The sequence below is a fragment of the Plutella xylostella genome, chromosome 2, assembly GCF_932276165.1.
Source record: "Plutella xylostella chromosome 2, ilPluXylo3.1, whole genome shotgun sequence".
NCBI lineage: Eukaryota > Metazoa > Arthropoda > Insecta > Lepidoptera > Plutellidae > Plutella > Plutella xylostella.
Window position 1 is genome coordinate 3339270 of NC_063982.1, and position 26059 is coordinate 3365328.

Here is a 26059-nt window from a genome sequence, read left to right on the forward strand (position 1 = left end):
ATAGCTGTGGATCATAGCATATCTAACAAGCGGACAATCTATTCTATCTGTTTTTATTCATTACCATTTTTCTGATTACCATAAACATAGGAACAGGTGAACCTACGCATAAAACTGTTCCCTTTTGGTTCGAATAAAAATTACCCCCAGAGAAACATTTTAACCCTAAGCAAAACTTAGCTATTAACATAGGTTACCTAGGCACCATGCTGTGGTCCAGGTCGCCGGTCGAGTCCTTGTGCCGGCTCTCCCGCTTCTTCGTGTTTCTCGGCTTCTTGGGAGGCGCGCGGGAGACGCAGTTCGCGCAGTACCACTTGCCTCGGGGGTTCTGGGGGTAGATTGTTGTTTAGATTAGTACGGTAAACGATTAACTATGGGTGAAAGTTGATAGAGGTTGTTAAAATACAGTGGCGGATTTACCTATAGGCCAAAAAGGCCAGTGCCTAGGGCGGCAGATTTCGAGGGGCGGCAAATTTAGCAAATTTTTTTAAACAGTTTTTTTTATAATTGTACTTGTACAACTGTACAGTATAGTCCATATATAAATAAACGATTAATAAACGCACTGTAATATATTATACTGAGGCATAATTTTGTATTTATGTGACCATAAAATTTAAAATATTCTAATAGCGTTTCAATAAACATACGGTCTTATTCATAAAAAAACCTTAAGGTACGTTTACTGAGCTCAATAACTACGGAACACTTTAAGCCTATTTGACGTTTCTTAAAAATCTCTATTCATAATCGTCCCGTAAACCTTCAAAAACAATAGTGATGCTATTTGATTACACAGACCAAACATTTTGACATTTACCCTATTAAGTTGCCGGTCTGACGAAACCAAAAACAAAAATAGCGAAAACTTTCATTCATTTATCAATATCTATTATCTATGTTAGCCACGGCGCGGCACTTAAAAAAGTTTACGTTGGCTTAAAGGCGCAGTGGCCAAGAAAAACCCACAAAAAAAAAAAAATTACGTTACCATGGCAACTTATTTTCAGCAAATATTAACTCACAACAAAATGTCAAATCGTCAATAAAGTAGAACAGCTGTTGACTGGCCGCCATGTTTTTGTACAATAGGAGATTTACGGAAGGTGTATAGTAGGGTCCAGTCAACTTTAGCATATCAAGGTTTTACGAATCAGTTGGAGAGTTCTTTAGCGCTATTGATCGTTTATGAATAAAGTTTTTTTGACATTTGCTTATAGCAGGCCTATAGGTCTCCCGTAACTTTTTATGAATAAGATCGATAAAATAAAAAACTCGTAACACAGGATCTTCGAAGCCTAGCACGAGCACCATCTCTCCACAACTTCGTGTACCTAATATTGTTTTATTACCATGAAGATCGGCCGACCGAGTTAGAGAAATGGCAAAAGGCCTACCACACGAGTTAAACGAGAAGTTTTCTTTTACAACTAAAATGAGTGAATTGTTACCATCGACCCTAACGGAAAAAGCCATTACGTTGAAAAAAAATATCCTAATAATTTAGAATCTGATTTAGTTAAGGAATGCCTACACTTTCAATGCCACGTTTCTTCTGAAAGAATTTCTATAAAACCAGATTCTGGATTATTACAAAGTCTATCTTTTTTACTGCAAAAACATAATTTGGAGCATATTTATCAAAACTGATATAGCATTTCGCATGACACTGTGCACACCGGTGACAATTTTTCTTGCTTAAAACGGGGTAAATACTATCTAAGACCTACTTTAAGACAAGAAAGGCTTAATTATCTATTTTGTGCATAGTCAGAACTCATGAAAAAGTTTTGATATGACAGTATACTTAATTTATAATTTTGCAAAATTAAAATCGCCGAAGAAAATAAGTAGTGTAAAATTATTTGAACTTATTTTCTGTCACCATTAACTAATTGTTACATATTTTAATAGAAATTGTTTGTATTGTTTTTAAACTGTTAAGTGCAATAAACATATTTAACAAAAACAATGTTTGGTAAGAGTTGTTAGGGTTAGAGAATGAGCTGAGGTTTTAAGTCTTTAAAGCGCTTTAAAGTCGGGTTTTTTTTTTGTCTATACAACAGTCTATATATATAAACCTGTTTATATCAAAATTAAACTTTCAGTACATAGCGGGTTGCAAAAATAATCTAGTCAATGACAGAAATATATAATTAAGTTCACGATCATCTAATAACAGGATTTAACTATTGAATTTCAAAAGTCAGTAGGGGCGGCAAAAATTTCATGGCCTACGGGCGGCAAATTTGTAAATCCGCCACTGTTAAAATACGACATCGGACACTGACTGGCCTATACAGTCTAACTATTAATGGTCACACCACATTACATCAACTCGGAAAGGGAACGCAAGAGTTTGAACTCGAGCCGTACAGTGTTATTTGTATGAAACTCCCTACTGCGAATGGGAATCGTAACGTAATCGCCTCGCCTCAGGAGAAGCTCGTCGCGAACGTATCGCTAACCGCTATCCGTAGCCGACTTACGGATAGCCGTCGCTTCGCTTACGCCATGAAAGAAAGAAAGAAGGAAAATTTATTTATTTCTAACACACACAGAAACAACACATACATTTACAAGAAAAGATTAAAAAGTAATAAAAAAATAAGTTAGTAAAACAATGCCATGTACTAGCTGCTTATCTTACTTCGTCCACGATGACATTTATGAAAATGTAAAGCGCCGGGCATAGACCCCGACGCTCGTCGCTCGCTCGCCCTTATTGTCAGTGCAGTAGAGTGCACAGTACCTTGGCTAGCGGCGGGTAGTGGCAGTCGAGGTGGTACGCGCGCGGACAGAGGGCACAGTGTACGCTGCGTCCGGACTGTGTGCCTTGTTGTCAGTGCAGTAGAGTGCACAGTACCTTGGCTAGCGGCGGGTAGTGGCAGTCGAGGTGGTACGCGCGCGGACACAGGGCGCAGTGTACGCTGCGTCCGGACTGTCCGCCGCCGCACACGATGCACACGCGGGACCCGCGCGCCTTGTTCACGCACTCCCAGCAGTACCTGGTGAAGGAAAGGAAGGGTTAGAATCTACATATTACTATACTTTGTAAAATGTAGCACGAGTGCTATGACGTTTAAACGATGATTGAGATGCTTATGGCGCATGCATAGAATAGAATAGAATATTGCTTTATTGAACACCACATAAATCAGACATACAAAAAAAACACATACTTATAGACTAGAACTAATGTACAATAGGCGGCCTTATCGCTGAGGGCGATCTCTTACAGGCAACCTTATATATAGCGGAAACAAAGTGACAATTTAGAGGGCGGTGTACCAACAATAACAAAATAATAATATAACTAACATGCATAAATAAAGTTTTCTCTTGAAAACCATCAAGAGATAGATAAAACACGATTAAATGTATGGATTTGACAGCTGTCATAGAACTCTTACTATATTTTACAAAGTGCTCATTGGAAAGATTTTTATTCCACTTCCACGAGAAACTTTTTACTGTATAAACACGATTTACACGATGCTAAGTTCGAATATGTTTTACTTTATAGAACAATAACCAAGTCACAGGATAAAAATATTATAAAGATTAGAAATATTGCCCAATAGTCGGCTCTACTACATAAAACAACCTCCTACAAGCAACATACTGTTCCATACATAACTACAGTATAGGGTCATCACAAAACTCACCAGTCGCCCTCCGGAATCTTGTCCATGCGCGGCTTGAAGCAGTACGTGTGGTAGCCCTTGTCGCAGCCGTCACAAAGCAACAGCTGGTCTTCATCATCACCGCATAGACAGAACTGGCAGTTCTGTGGAGAAGGAGGGTTTTATTAGTACAGTAGGATTCACGGGAGTTGACCAAGTTCATTGGTATACAAATAAATGAATGATAAAAAAGCATCAAAGTCGTGATTGGCGGGCCAGTAGTGTTGCATTACGAAGCAAATAACTTCATATTTTTTTAACGCAGAAGACACATTTAATGCAACAAGCGCTGATAGGTGGGTGCTAGATAGTGTACTAGTAAATAAGTAAAGGATTCTGATTGGTAGAAGAGCGACATCCCTCTTGACTGCTCATTGGTCACTACCATCTCCTATCTGCATGTGGATAGGTTGATGAACTTACTTTCGACTGACTCCCGCTACTACTAGAGATTCCTGTGCTCTGATCGGTGGAAGACCTAGCCGCATCATGCGTCATGTAACCTGATTGGTAGACCCACTTACCGCCTTCATAATGCTCTTATCCCAGGCCACGGCTGCCTCCAAAGCCTGCATCATCATGGCTAGTATCAACCCCCACATCTCCCTATATTAGAGATTCCTGTGCTCTGATTAGTAGTAGAGCTAGCGGCAGCATGCGTCATGTACCCTCATTGGTCACTACCATCTCCTATCTGCATGTGGCTTGGCCAATTAACTTACCGCCTTCATAATACTCTTATCCCACGCCACAGCTGCCTCTAAAGCCTGCATCATCATGGCTAGTTGAGCCACCGTGTTGCAGCGCGCGACCGCCTCCCGCCAGGTCACTAGAGATTCCTGTGCTCTGATTGGTTGAAGAACTCGCGTCAGCGTGCGTCATGTAACCTGATTGGTGGACACACTTACCGCTTTCATAATGCTCTTATCCCACGCCACGGCCGCCTCCATAGCCTGCATCATCATGGCTAGTATCCACTACCAACTATACCCATATTAGCAGCGATTTCTTTGGTCTGATTGGCAGAAGAAAGCAGCTAGGGCATCGCTTCTTCACCCCTCAATGGTCAATTCCTTCATCTATCTGCTTCCTGATAGGTGGATCTACTTACTGCCTTCATAATGCTCTTGTCCCACGCCACGACTGCCTCCAAAGCCTGCATCATCATGGCTAGTATCCACTACTAACTATACCCATATTAGCAGCGATTTCTTTGGTCTGATTGGCAGAAGAAAGCCGCTAGGGCATCGCTTCTTCACCCCTTAATGGTCAATTCCTTCATCTATCTGCTTCCTGATAGGTGGATCTACTTACCGCCTTCATAATGCTCTTGTCCCACGCCACGGCTGCCTCCAAAGCCTGCATCATCATGGCTAGCTGGGCAGCCGTGTTGCAGCGAGCCACCGCTTCCCGCCAGGTGACCAGGCCTCGGGATATGCCGCGGTGGTTGTCTGGGGAAGGGAAAGATATGGTTTGATTCTTAGTTTTATGGCACAATGTTTGTATATTTAGTTAATGGTTATCAGGTTTTCAGAAATTGCCTACTGGGGAAAGTATCAGTAGATTTAATAAGACCTGACAGTCGATCAAATTCATACTGTCAAGTATACTCTAATTGCCAATGAACTGGACAAAATTAGGAAGTATGAAATCATTTTAAAAAAAGGTCCCATCAAAGGGAAAACAAGGGGAAAACATCCGATTTCCTGTAAGCTTCGTATAAAAATAGAATACATTGTAAGAGTAGTGTACTGAAATCTCACTCACATCACTTAGGGTAGTTACTATCTGGGAAATAATACAGGCTGCCTCAATTTAAACACAATATCGGCAGACTTTAGCTATTATAAACGGTACACCGCAAGCTGATTCCCAAAGCGATAAGACCGCTATCTTTGTACATAATATGTGTTAGTATTTAAGTTATGTAGTGAAGTAATTTTTTTCATGTGTGTGTAGTGTGTACAAATAAAGAATATTCTATCTATTTATCTGTCTGATTCCCAACACACATCTAGAGTCTAATCAAAAATGGCTGATAATGATCAGTAATGATGAGTATTACCTTTCCCCTCGCTACTGTTGTCGTTTCCTTGTGGCGAGTGCGCGGCGGTGTTGGCCTCGGCCTGCATAGCCGCGCCTATAGCAGCCGCTTCCGTTGTACTGTAACAATGTGGGGAGATTATTAAGTGAATATTATGGGGATTTTAGATGGAAGATACTGAACAATTTGCATGTGTAGCGGTAAGATATTGCGATTTTAGAGTGGATTCTACATTTGTATATTAAATAGTCGCGTATCCACCTGCCGCACGTCTCGGCGAGGCATTAATATCTAGCAGATTCGGGTACACAAACCCGACACCCCAGGTGTCACTAATAACATTCATCCCTGTGTAGCTTTTAGATAGATAGATAAGATAGATAAATTATTTATTTACTTAACACAACACATACACAGGTTACACAGCAAGATTTTTAACATAAAGTTTAAGATTACATAAACACAAAACACTATTAAAAGACATGCAGATAGAAAAGCAACATGTGTATTTTTATCATGTTAGCAAAAGGGTTCTGACTCAGCATAATACTATGATTATAATTAAATAATCACAGCGCTGGTATTCTGCCAGGACCAATTTTAGTGAGTGGGAGTGGAGCCTCAACTAAACATAAATATGTGTGTAGTAAATATGTAAAAGTGTGTTGTGGTACGTTATAATTACAGTATTGTGCAAATTAATGTGAACACGAGTGAAAATTTGAAAAAAATACATTTATTAGTTCTAAAATAAAAAAACAGAGATATATTAATACAATTTAAGTTATTTTAATAGAAAATGTGTCCTTCCTGGCTTTTATAACTTCTTCAATACGTTTTGGCATAGAATCGACATGATTTTAACAGTTTTCTGATATTTACTGGTCTAAAAAACTTGTATGGATTACAGCCTCAATCATTTTAGTTTTTCTTGTGCAATCCGTTTTACGAAGTCTTAACTTTCACGATGGCCCACTTATTTTCATTGGGATTAAGTGCCGGTGAGTTCTCTGGCCATCCAAAGGCATGATATCTTGTTGTCCTCGAAATATTTAAGCATAATGTTGGAACACGTGGCATGGAGCCGAATTTTGTTGAAAAACTTATTGACCGTTATCATAAAATTTTCTTAATTCAACTTCTAATCTCCGTTCTAGCAAGTCACTGTAGCTTTAGCGAGTCCATCATCCCTTCGATGGGCACAAGTCATCCGTTACCTTTGTAAGAAAAACAGCCCCAAACTAAGAAAAGTTGATGCTAACGGTCAATAAGTTTTTCAACAAAATTCGGCTCCATGCCACGTGTTCCAAGATTATGCTTAAATATTTCGAGGACAACAAGATATCATGCCTTTGGATGGCCAGAGAACTCACCAGCACTTAATCCTAATGAAAATAAGTGGGCCATCGTGAAAGTTAGACTTCGTAAAACGGATTGCACAAGAAAAACTAAAATGATTGAGGCTGTAATCCATACAAGTTTTTTAGACCAGTAAATATCAGAAAACTATTAAAATCATGTCGATTCTTTGCCAAAACGTGTTGAAGAAGTTATAAAAGCCAAGGAAGACACATTTTCTATTAAAACAACTTAAATTGTATTAATATATCTCTGGTTTTTTATTCTAGAACTAATAAATGTATTATTTTCAAATTTTCACTTGTGTTCACATTAATTTGCACAATACTGTATATTTATACTAAAATAAAATAGATATTTATATATTATGTTATGAATGTATGTATATAATAATATGTAACAATAAATTGTGTTAAATGATTATGGGTGTATGCTATGTAGTATGTGTAAACGAATATATTGTGATGTGAGTTTAAGTGATATGTGTGAAAATGATAGCAAGTGATGTGGTAGTTAATTTGCTGGGTGACACCTAGAAAAAGTATATGGCGAAGAGAATGCTAGAACGTAAGCTACGCAGCCTGCTTTTGTACAGCTAGCAAGTAAAGTCGGAAGCGCAGTTTAAAAGTGTGTTTATTGATAAGATCTCTGATGGGAGGGGGTATATTGTTCCAGCATTTGGTCGCCATATACTTGAAACAGCCTCGAAATTTTGTTGTACGGTAAGGGGGAGTTAACAAAGGTGCTGTACACCGACGCAGCGAGTTGCGCCAGGAAAGCTCAGTGAAGAGGTACGCTGGTTTATGCGTTTTTACGACACCAAACAGTAGAACGGAAAGATGTAACTTCATTCTGGCCTCAATCTTCAAGATCCCTGCTTTATTTATGAAAGGTGTTACGTGTGTTCTAGGTGGTACAGTGAGACAGTAACGTATACAGGCATTATGTACCCGTTGCAACATTTTGTAGGTTTTTTGTAGTAAACACGGTCCATATACACCGATGCAATAATTTAATTTTGATAAAATTAACGTCTCGCACAACTTATGTCTCATGTTGACATTAAGAAACTGTCTTATATTGTATAAGACCTTGAGCCTGTAAAAACAGTTACGAACTAGCTCCGCCACATGTGTTTCAAAACGCAGTTCCTCGTCCATGATGAGACCTAGGTTCCTAGCTTCAGACACCCTCGCGATGGGTTCTCCATGGATATGTATACTAGCCCCCTTATTCATAGAGAAGTTACAGAACGTTTTAACTAATAAACTGTTTTGTCCCTCTTTGTCAAAGAACAAATTGTTCTTTGTCGGAGAGGGACAAAACAGTTTATTAGTTAAAACGTATTGTAACATTTCTATGAATAAGGGGGTTAGTCTTTGGCTTCCTATTAACTTAATATGTTGTTTAGACCCGAGTATCATATATTTGGATTTGTTAGGGTTGAGCAACAGGCAGTTTCTTGTGGCCCATTCAGAAATCCTATGTAGATCCTCATTTAGCAGCGCTACTCCTAACTGAACATCATTATTGGATACATGCGTGTATATTTGCAGATCGTCAGCATATAAATGAAATTTGCAATTTTTTATTGATTTTATTATATCAGACGAATATATTATAAAAAGAAGTGGACCTAAAATTGATCCTTGTGGCACCCCTCGTTCGACCTTGTAAGGTCTAGAGATGTAGGAGGATCCGTCAGATCTTTTTAAGCGAACCTGCTGAGTCCTATCCTGAAAATAGCTTTCGAACCAGCGAACAGCCTGTGCATCAAAACCGTAAAAAACCAATTTTGCCAGCATAAGTGGAATATTGATGCAGTCAAAGGCCCTGGAGAAGTCGAGTAGGACCAGTAGAGTGCCCTTTCCGCCATCCTGTGAGCATATAATATTGTTCACTACATCAAGAAGAGCAGTGTTCGTGCTATGGCCCCTCCTGAAGCCAGACTGATAGGACGGCAGGACGTCATTTGCCTCACAATATGTTGATACCTGGTTATACACCACCCTCTCCAGAACCTTCGACAGACATGGCAGGATACTGATTGGCCGTAGTTCAGTTACGTCTGCTGGGTCACTATTCTTTGGTATGGGGTCCACAGTTGCGATCTTCCATACGTGCGGAAACCTGGAGCTCTGGATAGATTTATTAATTATATGTGTAATGGCCTTAAGAGAATGAGGAAGTGTCTGAATAATTAAATCCATGTTAATAGCGTCGATACCCTCGGCGTTCGTCTTTATGGACATAATAGCTTTTGCTATAGTGGCTTCGTCAACAGTATTAAGAGTGAAACAAGAGCTATTGTGACGCAAAGTTTGGTAGGATAAAATGTCAGTGGGGGATACTATATTTGATCCTGGAATCTTATTAAAGTGGTCACCAATATCGTGCGGGTCGCTAAACTGCTCAGGAAGTTCTCTTGAATTTTTAAAATTGGGTAGAACAGATTGTTTGAGAGATCTCCATAATTTTTTTGAGTCTTCAAATTTATTAATATTTTGTTCGAAGTAAGCTTTTTTTTCATTAAATAAAGATACGTTTGCGAGATGTTTTAATTCTTTGTATTGTGATTTTATTGCGTCAGATTTGGTTATGCTATATTTTTTGTGTGTCTCGTCCCTTAATTTCATTATGTACTTAACATTACTTGTGAGCCATGGTTTAGGCTTGTCACGAACAGTAACGGTTTTAATGGGAGCATGTTTGTCAAAAAGAGTTAGTAATAAATTATTAAATGTCATAACCATATCATTCACACAATCAATATTAATAATACAATTCCAGTCAATTTGTTCTAGGTCATTATTAAATTCGTCAATATTCATAGACTTTAATGGTCTGTACGTCAGGTTTCTAGGCGGGGGTCGTTCTTTTTTTATATTTAGTACTACAGACACAATGGCATGAGCACCAAGCGAAGGAATGTAGGTAACATCGGCGAGTGAAACTTGTGCGTCAGTACATACAATGTCTATGAGTGTTTCACTGTCCCTTGTAAAGTGCGTGGGTTCGGTTACGTAGTTCTTAAGATTTACGCATTGCAAAAACTGCTGCAACAGTTTGGCTGAGCTATTTTGACTGTGAAGTAGGTCAATGTTGAAATCACCTAGCAGTATTAATTTATCGTAACCAGAGAATGAGGTGATTGACTCAGTAAGTGTATCCAGGAAAACATCAACAGCCACCCATTGTGGACGATACGCGGTGCCCACAATCAATTTAGTTCCGTTGACATTAATGGATAGCCACATTTGTTCTATATGCGCTGTTGCTGGACAGCATGGATGAGGGTAGACTCGCGCGGTGAGCCCGCGCCTGATGTAGAAGCCCACACCACCGCCGCGCTCACGGCGACAAGCCGGCGGCCGCGGCAGGTGCCTCAGTCTGTACCCAGCCGGCGCCGGCGCGCGCGCGTCCTGGCCGGATTGAAGCCAAGTTTCGTTAATTGCTATTATATCGGGCATAATATTATCCATAGCCATTAAAAACTCGTCATGTTTTGTTCCGAGTGACCCAGCATTATACAAACTAATTTTAATACGTTTAAGTTTAATCATTTCTAAATAATAAGATTGCAAAATAGACTACATAAAGTGTACGCGTACTTAGAGTTCTGTATATATATTCGTTGAAGAGTAAGGTGAATCGATAAGAGTGAATAAGACGACAGTGTGTGGTATCAATATATGTATAAATGTGTAAATTGTAGTTGAAGTATTGTGATTGTGACAAGTGTAACATAGTAACGTTATGATAAAGAACCCTTTTGCTAACATGAAAACCATTTAACTCGGTACATTCAGCACGAACAAACAGAATTTCAGACATTACTAATAACAATATTATGGAGCTTCGTGCGAGGAAACCAGAACAGTGTACATTGAAACATAAAGATAATACGATCACAGTGAAAATAAGATGTATCAAAACATAAAACAATAAGGAATCAATTGCGTGTGGTTGATGTTCGAAATATCGACTCCAGGTCAGCATCAGATCGGATCAGATGTTTAGGCGAAGTGTCGTTTTGTCGAGCAAAGATTCGACCCTCTCGTGTCCAGATGAAGCGCCACCTTTGTGTGCGGCCTAGCTCCCGAGCCTTTCCAAAGAGTGAACGGTTCACTTTAGTAAGCCTCTCGTTGACGTGGAAGGGTTTGGGGGTATGAGAAGGCAGCCCCATGTCCGCAGTAGTGAGACCACGACGAACGCGGGCGTTCTCCACCAGCTGGTCCCGTAGGGCGCGGCGTGCCAGGCGCACGACCAGCGGCCGCGGGCGGGACGCCGGGGCGCCCTCGCCGGGCGGCGGGCGCCGCGCTCCCACGCGCGCCGCGCTCACCACGTCACGCTCCTCCAGCACCATGCCCAGCTTGGCACCGATAGCCATCACCAGGTGACCGGTCGACTCCTTCTCGAACTAAGGTAGGCCAGTGATCTCCACATCATTAAGAAGAGAGCTTTGATCTCGCTCATTCAGTTCCGTTTTCAGGTCGTTAATGGTGCTATGCAATTCATTGACGACTGGAGAGATCGGCGGCTGTTGCTTCAACTGCTGTAGTTCAGTCCGCAGTTGTTGATTTTCGGATTCGACAGCCGATAATCGGTTAGCTAACATGAGCATCTCCTTCTTAATCTCATCCTTAAATTCTACAATACGCCCCATTATACTATCAATTTTGGTCTCTAGAAGGCTTGAGAAACGGTCGTAGGTAATGGAGTCGTCCGCCCTTATTGTTGTGGTGGTCTCCGCAGGCTCATCCTGCGACATGTCGGCATCAAACGTAAGCTTGCCCACCGGTGTGTTGTCGTTACGCCTACCCCTACTACGGTCGCTTACGAAGGTGCACTCATAGCATTGAGTAGATTTTGCAAGCTTTGTAGCATTTTTATTAAAATCTTCCCGTGTGATATTAAGGCAGGCATAATGATAGGAGCGCTTACAGCGCAGGCAGTTCAGTTTTTCGTCTGGAATTATGGCTTTGTTGCAACTCCTACAGTTCATTTTGGCTCGTGTGATAAGCAAAGCAAGTAAAGCAACAGCAGGTAGCGAACAGCGAATAAACACTCAGCGTTGTAGGCCGTGAGTCGGGCGCAGCGCAGTGTCGAGTGCCGACGCGGTGGGTGACTCACGATAAGCGCAGAGGGTTGAGCGCGGCCGAACAGCGCCGAGGATGAACGAGGGCCTCCGAACCCGACGGGGCGATGACCGCTAGGGCAAGTTCACTGAGATTTGGCCGTTAGACACTCGGCGCTAGACTTTACAACTGCTATATCTTTGGAACCACTGAGCTTATTTTGATTACACTATCAACATCACTTAGGTCACAGTAATACGGACAGAATAATATAACTTTCAACAGTGTACTTGAACTTTTAACTGTACTTTGGAATTAATATGAACGGAGCTACGGCAAAACGATACGATGTGCAGCGAAGCTACACTCTCACTGAGAAAATACTACGAACTAATCTACTACACAGCCGATTGGGATTTTTATCAGGGAAGAATGAAACCAATCAGTTTCTTTTCGCGATTTCAGATTTAATATCTTGTGGCGACTCTTCCGCCACACTATCCGCTACCGCTTATGCCGCTTGGACCATACGCACAGATCACGCCACCCGGCTAGAACAATAGCGGACCGGCTCGCTCGACCCCCCGCGCGCCTGCCTCACCTCCGCCCGCCGGCCACTCCGCGGCCCGGCGCGGGGACTACACACTGCGGCTCGCGATCATCCTGCATACACGTAGTTCCTTACTCGCTTAGCGCTTGGCTTTTGCTTATTAATATTTATTGCCTAATATTCAGTTTGTTATATTTGTAACTTAATAGTGTTCGTTGTGAATAAATTAGCTTTAACCTTTATTCGCGCCTTATCAATTCGCCGCTAACTCCATCAGTAGAAGCATTAACTACCCTCTGTTTCGAGTTCGATTCTCGAAGCACGGAAACAGCCTCAAGCAATCTACACTGGTGACCCTCGACTACAGAACGCAGCAGAAGATGTACGGAGGAGGCAGCGGCAAGTCTTTCGAAGAGCTGGGTTTGGACCTAAATCTATTTGGTACGTGCAGTGCTTTAGAAGGTGCCGGTGGTACAAGTGACGAGAATACAGCGAGTGGTGCAAGTGCAAAAAATCCAAGCGGCGGAGGCAGATCAAATCCAGGTAATCTAACCCATACTAGTTCGAGTAATTTAGCCTGTGGTCCAAGTACAAGTGGCAGCGGAGATAGTCGATACCCAGGCGAAGTCAGTAAAGTTGGGGTTAAGATGCCGCCGTTTTGGAGAGACGATCCAGAAGTATGGTTCTGCCAGGTGGAATGTCAATTTGCTTTAGCTGGGATCACGAGTGACATAACGAAATTTAATACGATTGTTGGACAACTGGACTCAGACTATGCCGTGTTAGTTAAAGATTTAATAAAAAAATCCACCCGCGACCGGTAGGTATGCAAAGCTGCGACAGGAGATAATTAGGCGGCTGTCCTTCTCACCGGAAAAGAAGACGCTGCAACTAATCCAGCATGAAGAACTTGGTGATCGCAAGCCATCTCAATTTCTTTTACATTTGCAGAGCCTAGCCGGTCCTGACGTACCATCCGACTTCATCAGAACCATATGGACTAGCAGGTTGCCGACGAACGTGCAGGCCATCGTAGCGTCCCAACCGAAGATGGGCATCGAGGACCTGGCCGAGCTCGCTGACCGAGTGCATGACATAGTGCAGCCTGGTATGTCAGTGGCCAGTACGTCACGGGCGCCAGTATACGCGCCACCAAATGCAGGTATGTCACTCGAAGGCAAGATAGCTCAGCTGACAGTCATGGTGGAAGCACTATACAGACAGCAGAACGACTACCAAAGCAACCACCAGAGCAGACGTCCTCACAGGTCAAACTCCCACAACCGCCAACGATCGCGCTCTCGCTCCCGCTCTCGCCAACGCCCGGAGAATCACCCACACTGCTGGTACCACTACACATTCGGTAATAAAGCCAACAAATGCTCTCAACCTTGCACCTTCAAGCAGTCGGGAAAACAGGAAGGCAGCTACTAGTGGCCGAAAGTGGTTGCCCCAACTCAACAGGCCGACTATTCATCACAGACCGCAAATCCAAACAACAATACCTCATTGATACAGGCTCAGACGTGTGTGTTTTTCCTAAAGCAGCCGTCCGGACTCTGCCAAAAACAAAAACTAGGTACCAACTGTACGCTGCGAATGGCACCATCATAGCCACATATGGATACCTAAACCTACATCCAGATCTGGGACTGCGACGAGACTTCGAATGGCGATTCATCCTTGCTGACGTCACGAAACCGATTATCGGTGTTGATTTTTTAGGTCATTACAACCTTCTCGTCGACTGCCGGAATCAACGACTAGTGGATGGCATCACCTCACTCATCACACCCGCACATCAACATCCTGGCATTGATGAAATAAACTCCGTCCGCACCACGATGGAGAGCACACCATATCACCAACTGTTACGTGAGTACCCTGACATTACCCGTCCTGCTGGTAAGCCCGGTGCTCCCAAACACAACGTGGTCCACCACATACGCACGACGCCAGGGCAACCAGTCGCCAGTCACCCACGCCGATTAGATCCTGAAAGGCTCCAGATTGCTAAAAAGGAATTCGATGACATGCTTCTAAGTGGCACAGCTCGCAGATCAGACAGCCCCTGGTCATCACCACTACATCTGGCTCGCAAGAAAGATGACGGCTGGCGACCGTGTGGTGATTACCGGTCATTAAACGCCCGTACCATCCCGGATCGGTATCCAGTGAGACATATCCAGGACTTCGCTTGCCAGCTGGCGGGTAAGCAGGTGTTCAGCACGATTGATTTAATTAAGGCGTACAATCAGATAAGGGTCTTCGAGGACGATATACCGAAGACAGCAATAACCACACCGTTTGGGTTATTCGAATTCCCGATGATGACGTTTGGTCTTCGAAATGCCAGTCAAACATTCCAAAGATTTATCGATGAGGTGCTCAAAGACTTCGAGTTCTGCTACGGATACGTAGACGATATTTTAGTCTACTCAGAATCAGCTGAACAGCACCAGCAACACCTCAGAGCATTGTTTCAGCGACTGCAGGACTATGGCGTTCTCATCAACACAAATAAATGTGTATTTGGACAGCCAGAAGTAACTTTTCTTGGATACTCTGTTTCAGCAACCGGTGTGAAGCCACTTCCAGAGAAAGTGAAGGCCATACAGGAGTACCCGGTGCCCAAGACGGTGAAGGAACTCCGGCGCTTCCTCGGAATGATGAATTTCTACCGTAGATTCCTCCCTGGAGCTGCAGCCACACAAGCTTCTCTAAACGCCTTGCTCTCAGGTCCCAAAACAAAAGGATCTACGCCAGTGCATCTCACGGACGAGCAGCTCACATCCTTCGAAGCGTGTAAGTCAAGCCTATCACAAGCCACTCTATTGGCTCACCCAAACACAGACGCTGAACTCTCCATCCAAACTGACGCTTCTGACGTAGCGATCGGTGCAGTACTCCAGCAACGCTGCAAAAATGCATGGCAACCGCTAGCCTTTTTCTCGAGGAAGCTCAGCCCATCACAGGTGAAGTACAGCCCGTATGATAGAGAGCTACTGGCCATATATGAAGCAATTCGTCATTTCAGGCATATGATTGAAGCTCGAGCCTTCACGATATACACCGACCACAAGCCGCTGACATTTGCCTTTCACACGAACCGTGATAAATGCTCGCCAAGACAATTCAGGTACCTAGATTTTATTGGTCAGTTCAGCACAGATATCCAGTTCGTCGCCGGCAAAGACAATGTGGTGGCTGATTCTCTCTCCCGCATCGAAGAAATCTCAGGAACATCCATTGACTACCAGTCCCTTGCCCGCGCTCAGGAAACCGATGACGAACTTCAAGAGCTACTTAAGGGTGGATCATCGCTAAAACTTGAAAAAGTCACCATAGCAAATACTGACTCTCAGGTATATTGTGATATGTCCATGACTCAACCTAGACCATTCATACCTATAACATTTCGCCAACAGGTATACAACGCAATCCACAACCTCAGTCACCCCGGAGCAAGAGCCACTGCACGATTAGTAGCACAGAGATTCGTTTGGCCGGGTCTCAAAAAGGACTGTCGACAGATGGCTAAAGAGTGCCTACAATGCCAACGATGCAAAGTCCACAGACATACCAACGCTCCTCTTCAAACTTTCCCTCTCCCTACAGCTCGCTTCCGGCATGTCCACATGGACATCGTCGGCCCCTTACCGTTATCTTCTAGTTACAGGTACTGCCTCACCATTGTCGACCGATTCACCCGTTGGCCTGAGGCGTACCCCCTGCAGGACATTACTGCTGAGACGTGCGCATCCGCCTTCGTGTCCGGCTGGGTGGCCCGCTTTGGCTGCCCGGAGCACGTCACCACGGACCGCGGCCGGCAGTTCGAGTCGCACCTCTTCAAGGCGCTCGCAGCTCTCCTGGGGACCACTCACCACACCACAACTGCCTACCATCCTGCCGCCAATGGACTCGTGGAGAGACTTCACCGGCAGCTCAAGGCCGCCATAGCATGCCACTCACACGCGCGCTGGACAGAAGTGCTGCCCCTGGTACTCCTGGGCATCCGCAGCGCGTGGAAAGATGACATCCAGTCGTCTTCAGCAGAGCTCGTGTACGGGGAAGCCCTACGTCTTCCAGGTCAATTCATCTCTCCAGCATCTACCAGACCAGAAGACGTCACGGAATTCGCCAACCGGCTGAAGAATCACATGAACCAGATCGCTCCACATCCCACGTCAGCCCACAACACAAAGAGGACATTCTTCGTGCCAAAGGACCTCAACACATCCACACATGTCTTCTTCATGCGCCAGGGTCCAGCTCACCGCTCGCTGCAACCAGCCTACACCGGTCCTCACAAGGTGCTACGAAGAGGACCCAAAACCTTCGACCTAGATGTCAACGGCAAAAAGCAGACTGTCACCATCGACCGAATCAAACCTGCGTACATGGCTGAGGAAAGCAGCATTCCAGAAACTCCAACGGGAACTCCAGTAAGGAAGACGAGAAGTGGTCGTACGGTCAGATTCCCTGATTACTATCGACCGTAGCAACGGTCTCAGCGGGGGAGTGATGTGGCGACTCTTCCGCCACACTATCCGCTACCGCTTATGCCGCTTGGACCATACGCACAGATCACGCCACCCGGCTAGAACAATAGCGGACCGGCTCGCTCGACCCCCCGCGCGCCTGCCTCACCTCCGCCCGCCGGCCACTCCGCGGCCCGGCGCGGGGACTACACACTGCGGCTCGCGATCATCCTGCATACACGTAGTTCCTTACTCGCTTAGCGCTTGGCTTTTGCTTATTAATATTTATTGCCTAATATTCAGTTTGTTATATTTGTAACTTAATAGTGTTCGTTGTGAATAAATTAGCTTTAACCTTTATTCGCGCCTTATCAATTCGCCGCTAACTCCATCAGTAGAAGCATTAACTACCCTCTGTTTCGAGTTCGATTCTCGAAGCACGGAAACAGCCTCAAGCAATCTACAATCTTATCACAGCTGTACCGTGTGTCCTGGGTCCATTTGTCCTGGCAACTGCATCCCAGTCACTGATAAAACTCCACCCTGCCTAACCCTACAATCCCTACTCACCTAGCATATCTCTGCACGAGCGGCGGCTTGAGGTATCTCCTCTCTATGTGGCCAGCTTGCTCCTGGCCACGGCTAGGATCTCTTAATACAGGATGAAATTGTATGTTAAGCATATCACTAATAAAATTCCGTCATATGGAGATTTGGAAGACGTAAAAGAGGCTGTCCAAAAACAATCTGACGAAGTTCTGTGAAGAATGAACCTTCTCACAACTCTTTGTCCCTGTTGAGTGACGTCAGGACGGATGTATGTAGATTTACAATTTCCGAGTAGGTCTCCCATAGTTATGTAAAGTTAAACAGTATGTCAGAGTCACTGATAAAACTACACCCTACAATCCCGGCTCACCTAGCATATCTCTGCACGAGCGGTGGCTTGAGGTATCTCCACTCTATGTGGCCAGCTTGCTCCTGGCCACGGCTAGGATCTCGGCGGCGGTGCAGTCTGGTGCTGACACTCACTCACTTTTATTTTTATTTAAACGTAAGTAAACATAATTGTTAATTGTAATTGCCTACATAAGTTGCTATAATATGCATGTACTTATTATAACTTTAGGTACTTGTTTAGTGTAATATAAATGGGAGTATTACCAGCCGATAAACAGCTCAGTTGTTTGGCTGATATTGTAAATATTAGTTTTTAAGGATTATTTTGCTTAAATAAATAAATACAAAAATACAAATACCTAGCATATCTCTGCACGAGCGGCGGCTTGAGGTACCTCCTCTCTATGTGCGCCTCGAGAGCGGCCAGCTTGCTCCTGGCCACGGCTAGGATCTCCGCGGGGGTGCAGTCCGGGGCGAGGGGGGTGCGGGCCACTCGCCAGCCTTTTACTTGCATGGAGGCGGCGGAGACGCGCTCTTCTAGGGCTTCCACCTGGGGAAAGAAGCAATGTTTATTGTAGAATCGAATAGAATACTACGCTCAAGGGTAATGCAAAAGTTCCAGTGAGAAAAATACCTAATTACTCCTAAACGGAAAAACTAACATTATGACGCCTTCTGCAATATTAAGTGCAGTTAATAGTGCATTAGAATGTTACCAACTAAAAACGCAAAGATTTGTTAAAATTAACAATTAAAAGTTTTAAAAAATTGAGGCTATTTGGTGTCAGCATTTTGTAAGTGGAACTATTTCATCGCCCGTGCGTGTACTTTATTGACTTAATAGGACACAAATAACAATGTGCCCGAATGTGAACAATAGGCGGCCTTATAACTAAAAGCGATCCCTTCCAGGTAACCTTTGGGTGGAGGAATGAGTATAATTATAATTCGTGGGTGGCGTCGCTGTCCGCGGGCGGACACTTGTCTCTGTGGGCTCGTGTACGCACCGTGGCCAGCGTGTGCAGGTGCGCGCGGCGCTGCGTGGCCGCGCTGTGGGTGGCGTCGCTGTCCGCGGGGGGCGGGGGCAGGGGGTGCGCGGGGGACAGCTCGGTGGTAGCGTCGCCGCCGTCGATGTACAGCTGTGGGGGAGAGAGAGATATATAATAGTTAGTACACTGAAAGTGGGTGGGGGGACTTAAACGGCCATTCCATCATTAACTTTTGCTGTTTAAGACCTTTGAAAGTTCGTGAAATTAATAGGGTGCTGCTTCTAGTGGAACGGGTCGAGATAGAAGCTCAGACGAAATCCACTTAGGGTTAATTTATACTGGGGCAGAGTAGAAGCGAAGCGAAGCGTCAAATTCTTCACAACGATCCAGAAGAATGCGCGCGTATTTTTAAAACCTCCAGAAGCAATGTGTGCGTTATACTGTGGAGTTGAGGTTGAATTTGTAATGTTCAGTTTTGAATAGACGCTTCGATGCGCTTGAACTCTGTCCTAGTATAAATCCACTCTAATGGTAGATTACAGTTGGATGGTCTTAAATGTGTGAGCGAAACCACTGAGAATTGTCATAAGACATACACAATTTAAACGAAAATTAACATCAAACGTTTGTTTGCGGCAGGATTCGAACCCAAGACCACTTGCTTCAAAAGCCGACGCTCTACCGCCATAGCCACGGTTTCCTCAGCCTACATTGTGTAAATTACCTTGTTATTCACGGTGGGTATGTGTTGCAGTATCGAGGCGTGTAGCTCTCTCTCCCTCACTCCTCGTGGGTGCAAACAGTCTAACAGCTCTTGCATTTGATCAGACACAAATACATAGATAGATAGATAGAGAGGAATTTTATCAGTGACGTCAATGCTAGATCATTGTACTCAACAACTTTCATTGAGAGACCAACATAGCTATAGATACGTCACTGACAAAATTGCACCCTGTATATGTGGATAACCATCACAACGCAAACACAAATTTTCATTAAACGAAAGTTTGCGGCGGGATTCGAACCCGCGGCCCTACGCTCTAAAGGCGGGCTTACTACCGCCATAGCTACGCTGTCGTCAGACTACGTTGCGTAAATTACCTTGTTATTCACGGTGGGTATGTGTTGCAGTATCGAGGCGTGTAGCTCTCTCTCCCTCACTCCTCGTGGGTGCAAGCAGTCTAACAGCTCTTGTAGTTGGTCGGGGTCGGTGATGCGCCACCAGCCGTGTCTAGGGGAAATACGTGTATTTATAACACAAATTCAATAACAAAATGGGCACCTTTATCTACGTAGATAAACATTAATATGAGGATTAATTCGTAAAACAAAGCAATGTTGGTGTAGTTCTAGAAATGAGTTTATCTATGTAGATACAGTTACCATGCCACAGCACCTGTTGTTTTAACTGTCAATGTCTGAATTCTAAAAGCGAGTTTATATATAAACGTAGGTACATTTTTTTTAAAATATTAGGTTTAACGGCCCTGGAAACGTAGATACAGTTGCCATGCCACAGCCTCTGTTGTTTTAACTGTCAATGTCTGAATTAAAGTTATCTGTGGGAAACCACCAATAATCTTACCTCAAATCCTTAGGCACAAAACTGCCTTCAACCTTCTTCGGCAATCCATTGACTTTACAATTCTCCAACTGTTCAATCTCATCCGGCGTCATCGGTATAGGCGGGGGACTATCACAGGTCACATACGTCGACAACGCATTGAAGTTCAACAGCCCTAGACTTGTTAAACTATTTGCTTTGGCTTTCTGTGTCGCTTCTACTTTTAACGCATCTGCTTGCAATTCTTTCTCCAAATCATTGTCCTCTTTTTCCTCCTTTATATCTTCATTTGGCGAATCATCACCGTTGACTTCTTTATGGCAGTTGTCTAGTATTTCTTGGTCTATGCCTGATAGTGTTAGACAGGAGTCTGTGTAGATATTATTGGAAGGTACTTGCACACTTGTTACCATGCTGTTGAGGGTGAAAAGGCTTGGATCGTTTAGTAGGTATAAGTTGTTGGATACGTCCCATTTATGGCCTTGGCACATGACGACTTGGGAGCAAGTTTGTTCGTTATCCCTGTACGTTGGTATTTTATCTTCTATGTCGGTAACGTCGTTGATGTTACTCAAAACTGAGCTCTCATGCCTTAGAATAGAGAACCATTTGCCTTCAAGCATCTTTGCGTACAGCAGTTCAGTTGCCGCGTCCGCTTCTACCGTCTCCTGTTTGATTTCCGGCTTTTCTTCTTTAATTTCCTCTTTAATTTCTTCGGCTTTCTTAGCCGCGTCTAATTGTGATGATACAGCTTCGGCCATTTTTCTGAGCTCTTCTAGATTGTCGACTAGTTGGTCTTTGACTTCGTCTGTGTCGGTTTTTTCTTCGTTTCTGGAGAGGTTTTCAACTTTGACGATCTCCTGTGGTTTGTCGAGACTCTCTGCTTGGGCTGCGAACAAGGGAGTGTGCGTTGGTTTCTGGACGAGGAATGCTGTCGGGATGGAGTCTTCTATGTCCAGCATATCGTCCTCTTCTTTGGTCTGCTTGTGTTGCATGTATTTCTCTTCCATTTTTATCGACGAACCTGTAACAATGTGCATACGTTTAGTAATCAATGTATCAGTGCAGAGCGGATGGCGTAGAGTTTGAAGTATTATGTTATCTTTTCACCCTTCCTATAAGGGTAGGCATAAATTAGGGCCTTGGAAGACCTCGAAAGATGTCAGTGGACACGATATTGCCGTCAAACTAAATTAAACCATTTACATTGCTGCTGGAAATAAAATAAACAGAAACCTTATTGTATGTAGAATTAATCAGGGTCGAAGGACCACAAAGTGGTTACTTTATGGTCCTTGGACCCTGATTTATTCCCTAAAAATGTAAATAAAGTATACCTTGTATCTTACAAGCGCCGTGCTTCATATTCGGCTCGTACTTTATAATCTGCGTGTGGTCGCTCAGGTTCAGCTCAGACTTGATGCTCTTGAGCTCTCGTTCCGTCTTCAACGCCTCTTCTCTCACTGCTTCTGAGTCCAGGGCTTTGTCGACGTCGCCGTTCTTAGCGCCTGGGGGAGGGAAAACATTGTTTTGGTTTAAATGTTCCTTCGATGTCTTAACGATAGACGATATATAGAATACATTAGCATATATTATATACATGGATGGGAATCAATGGGACCTAAAATAACTGACAAAGGTCTTGTAATATGTAAGGTAAAGTGGCAGTGGTCCGGTCGTATAAAATATACCGAAGATCAGATCACCATTGGGGTAGACCAACCAACCAACGTAGCGTAGAATACCTTCTTGCACGTTGGACCGACAATTTTTGACAGAGGCCGATGGTAGTTGTATTACGAAGGCCGAGTGACCGACTGTCCAGATAATGAGAGAACAAATTAGTGTCTGTGATTTACTGCCAGTTTCTATGACTCTATTTATCTATAACTAGTAGTTACTTTCATACGATTTTGACAGATTGTAACTTTTCATTATGTCAAAATTGTATGAAAGTAACTACCAGTTATGGATAGATAGAGTTATAGAAACTGGCAGTTAGTCATTTTGTTCTATCTATCTCACCTCTCTTCCGCTTCCGCTTCCCGTCGCCATCTTTATCTCTAGTCGCACTGGCCTCCAAAGCCTCGTGGTAGTGTAATATCTCCGGCTGAGCTGACTCCATCGCTTCCACCAGGATGCCGCCACACTTGCCGAGGGACCAGTAGCGGCGCCAGTATCTGGGGAAGACATGAATAAGATTAGTACCTATATTTGTAAGTATTTTTCAACACTTGTATACAGGGTGTAGCAAAAGGGTATACAAAGCCAAAACCTACGAGTGCAGCATGTTATATCGAAAACCGAAAATGAAATTGTCCTGGTGGATGAGCGGAGTACCTGGTAAGACAGACTACAGCCTAGTACAAGGGCCCTTGCCATTTTTTATGTAGGTATATAATGTGTTTATGACAATAAACAATTATTTTTTTATTTTGAGCAATGCCGCGTTGTGTCTTCTAAACTACACATCCAGATTTCATAAATTTGCGTATTTTTCTCCTCTCACACTCCAGGGTAGAATTTTATCAGTGATTATCTGTCTTGCCCCAGGCTGGTGGCGCGACTCCGCAGCAGCTTGTCCAGCTTGCTTGTTGTATACAGCTATGTATATAATGTATATATACCTGTCCTGCCCCAGGCTGGTGGCGCGCAGCGCGTGCGAGGCGGCCAGCAGCTGCTGCTGCTGCTGCTCCGACTGCCGCAGCAGCTTGTCCAGCTTGCGGGCTAGCTCGGCGCATGACAGGCTCTTGTCTTCGTCCTGGTTGGAGAAGAGTTTGGTTAGCGATTAAATAAGGGTAGTGCTAAAATCTATAGACGGACCTAACCTATATTACTACCGACAAGACCCCAAATAATGGGTAGAGCAAAGAAAAAGTAGAAGTAAATGCGTACCCAAATATTGTTTTCATTAGAATGATATATTTTTTGCCACAGTGATATAGATATTTGAAGGATTTTATTCACGGGCTACAATAAAATGTATGTTGCAGTAAGTTAAAACCGCCTATCGCCAAAGTAAGGCCTTACTCTTTCTCTGTAATGTAATTTATGTTGTGTGTTTTTCAATAAAGTTATATTGTATTGTATTAATACAACGTCAATTTCTGGTTTTTGATATTACAAAAAAAACACACACACACACTCACGCCTTGTACTAATGTACTCCCTTGCGGGGTAGGCAGAGGTGCATTGCTGCACCCACTTTTCGCCAGAGTGTTATGTTAGTCCCAATGTAATAGGGGGCGGGCCTATTGCCATTTTACGAGCACATCCAAGACCCGAGAACAAATATCTGTGTTTAAACAAATATCTGCCCCAGCCGGGAATCGAACCCGGGAACTTCGGCTCAGTAGTCAGGGTCATTAACCACTACGCCATTTGGTCGTCTTTACAAAAAAAAATACACGAATTACCTCTTCAGGCTGCGTCCCTTCGCTTTCCAAATCACTGAGCACCGCATCACAATCACCCATGACACTGTCCTTATCCTTGCCATTATCCGCCGGAGAACCTTCATCCTTATTGTTATTGCACAACTCTTTGCCTTTCAAGCTATTCGACACGTCTTTCAGAGGCGAGAGTTCCTTGTCACTCTCCTCAATGTTAGGGTTCGGGGACGGAGGTGTGTCAGGTATGGTTGTCTCTTTCTCTCCCTCGGTTTCGGAGGGTTCTTTGTCCTTGTCTTCGTCTTCGGTAGTTGGGTTTAGATTGGCCGTGCTCTCTTCGACTAGTCGTTGCATTCGTTCGAGGGCTAATGCTTGCTGTTTCTCTGTTTGTTCCGCCCGGATTTTGCGTTGGTGAAGGACTTTTACTCTGAAATAAACATATTCATTAATTTAATGCACGAATACATTGTATTTTTAGGTATACTTGTGTGTAAGTTAAAAAGGTCAATGACGATTTTTGTTTAGATTACAAGTTCTGCAATAAATCAGAATTAGAAATGCAGAAACGAAATAAGGTATCAATACAGAACCTGAAAGCCACTGAATTTATTAAACTGTAAACATCACTAAAACACACTATCATGGTACTCCTCATTAAAAAATATATACAGTAGGTTAGGTATGATTTCAAACGATCAGCTTGCTACCGAAAAAATATATTATTCACTCACTTTCTAATCTTCATATCCATCAAATACCGCTCCTTTTTCAGTTGATTCAAATGCTCCAACGACGCATCTATCTGTCTCAAAACCGTCTTATTCTGCAACAGCTCATCACACAAATACGCCAGAATCTTCGCTTTCGTCGTCGCGTTTAGTGCTAAAAATGGCTTATCTCGTAAAGCTTCGGATAGCTTGTATGTGCTGTTATTGTGTAGGTGTTCGTAGTAAGTGGTGTTCTTTGTGTGTTGTTGTGTGTGTTGCATTTCGATGTCTGTTTGATGGTGGTCGGCGATTCGGCGTTCACGCTCTCGCTCGGATGATAGGCCTGGGAAAGAGATGGATGTATTAAGTTGGGTACTACAATCGGAGATATTTCAGTAACAATAAGCTATGGAATTCGTTCGTATCCACATAGCATTTTAAACGTACTGATTCAATAACGTAGCAAAATTGGCAACATGCAAGATTACATGCAGATTTTAAATATTGATAATATATTAATGAAATCGAAGTCAACATACACACATTTCAGAGCCAGAAAAAATGTTGAACTTTATGAGTCCCTTGTTTTTCATAAAATGTAAGACATAAGCTTACACCCTTATTATAAAGCGAAGACTAAAGAAAGTTCTAGTTTTAACCCGGCTTTAGGCTACTGATTTATAAATCTCTGGACTATAACCGGTTCTGAACCAGCATCATCTTTAGTCTACGTTTAATAATGATTCATTTTTAATTTTTTATAATAGAATTTTGTAATTACTTAAATTAATTATTTTGTACACCCTTAAGGGTAGAATAAGGCAGACCTCTATTGTAACGAACATCATTGTAATTACCTATATTCAAGCAAATTAATGTCTTTATCTTATCTTTAATAAGCGGGTAACAGTTTAACAACTTACCAGTAAGAGTCTTAACTTCCCCCGTAGCGTTAGCATACAAGTATATGCGAAGCACCTCGCTGATGTTGGCGGGCGTGATGTCGCTGATCCGGATGGCGTGGCCCAGCAGCGTCGTGTGCCGGCCCGGGTGAGGGATGCCCGGGTCCTCTGTGGACGGGTGAAATATTGATTTATTGAGTTTAAATAACTAAGTATTATGTAGATTATCGCACTAGGCTGGCTAGCGTGGTGGACTAGGCCTAAACCCTTCCTTCATTGGAAGGAGATTCGAGCCCCAGCAGTGGGGACATGAAGTGTTGTGATGATGATGTAGATTATAATGGCCAAATGTGTGTACAAAAGAGTGCCACATCGATCTCATAACCAAATAATGGACTGACACGACT

At 43.4% G+C, this 26059-nt stretch overlaps 1 protein-coding gene across 1 annotated transcript in view; it reads right to left on the minus strand.

Annotated features, from left to right (window-relative positions):
* LOC119692209 overlaps nt 1-26059 on the minus strand; it is a 95161-nt gene that overhangs the window by 3065 nt on the left and 66037 nt on the right. Inside the window, exons 31-45 of the mRNA XM_048633230.1 lie at nt 25674-25820; nt 24775-25093; nt 24071-24470; nt 23282-23415; nt 22680-22834; nt 21992-22162; nt 20676-21678; nt 20192-20321; nt 19106-19237; nt 18458-18648; nt 5752-5849; nt 5001-5137; nt 3669-3790; nt 2867-3008; nt 198-328 (exon numbers count right to left, since the gene is read on the minus strand). Of these exons, the coding sequence (XP_048489187.1) occupies nt 198-328; nt 2867-3008; nt 3669-3790; nt 5001-5137; nt 5752-5849; nt 18458-18648; nt 19106-19237; nt 20192-20321; nt 20676-21678; nt 21992-22162; nt 22680-22834; nt 23282-23415; nt 24071-24470; nt 24775-25093; nt 25674-25820 (3412 nt within the window). The remainder of the gene's footprint in view (nt 1-197; nt 329-2866; nt 3009-3668; nt 3791-5000; nt 5138-5751; nt 5850-18457; nt 18649-19105; nt 19238-20191; nt 20322-20675; nt 21679-21991; nt 22163-22679; nt 22835-23281; nt 23416-24070; nt 24471-24774; nt 25094-25673; nt 25821-26059) is intronic.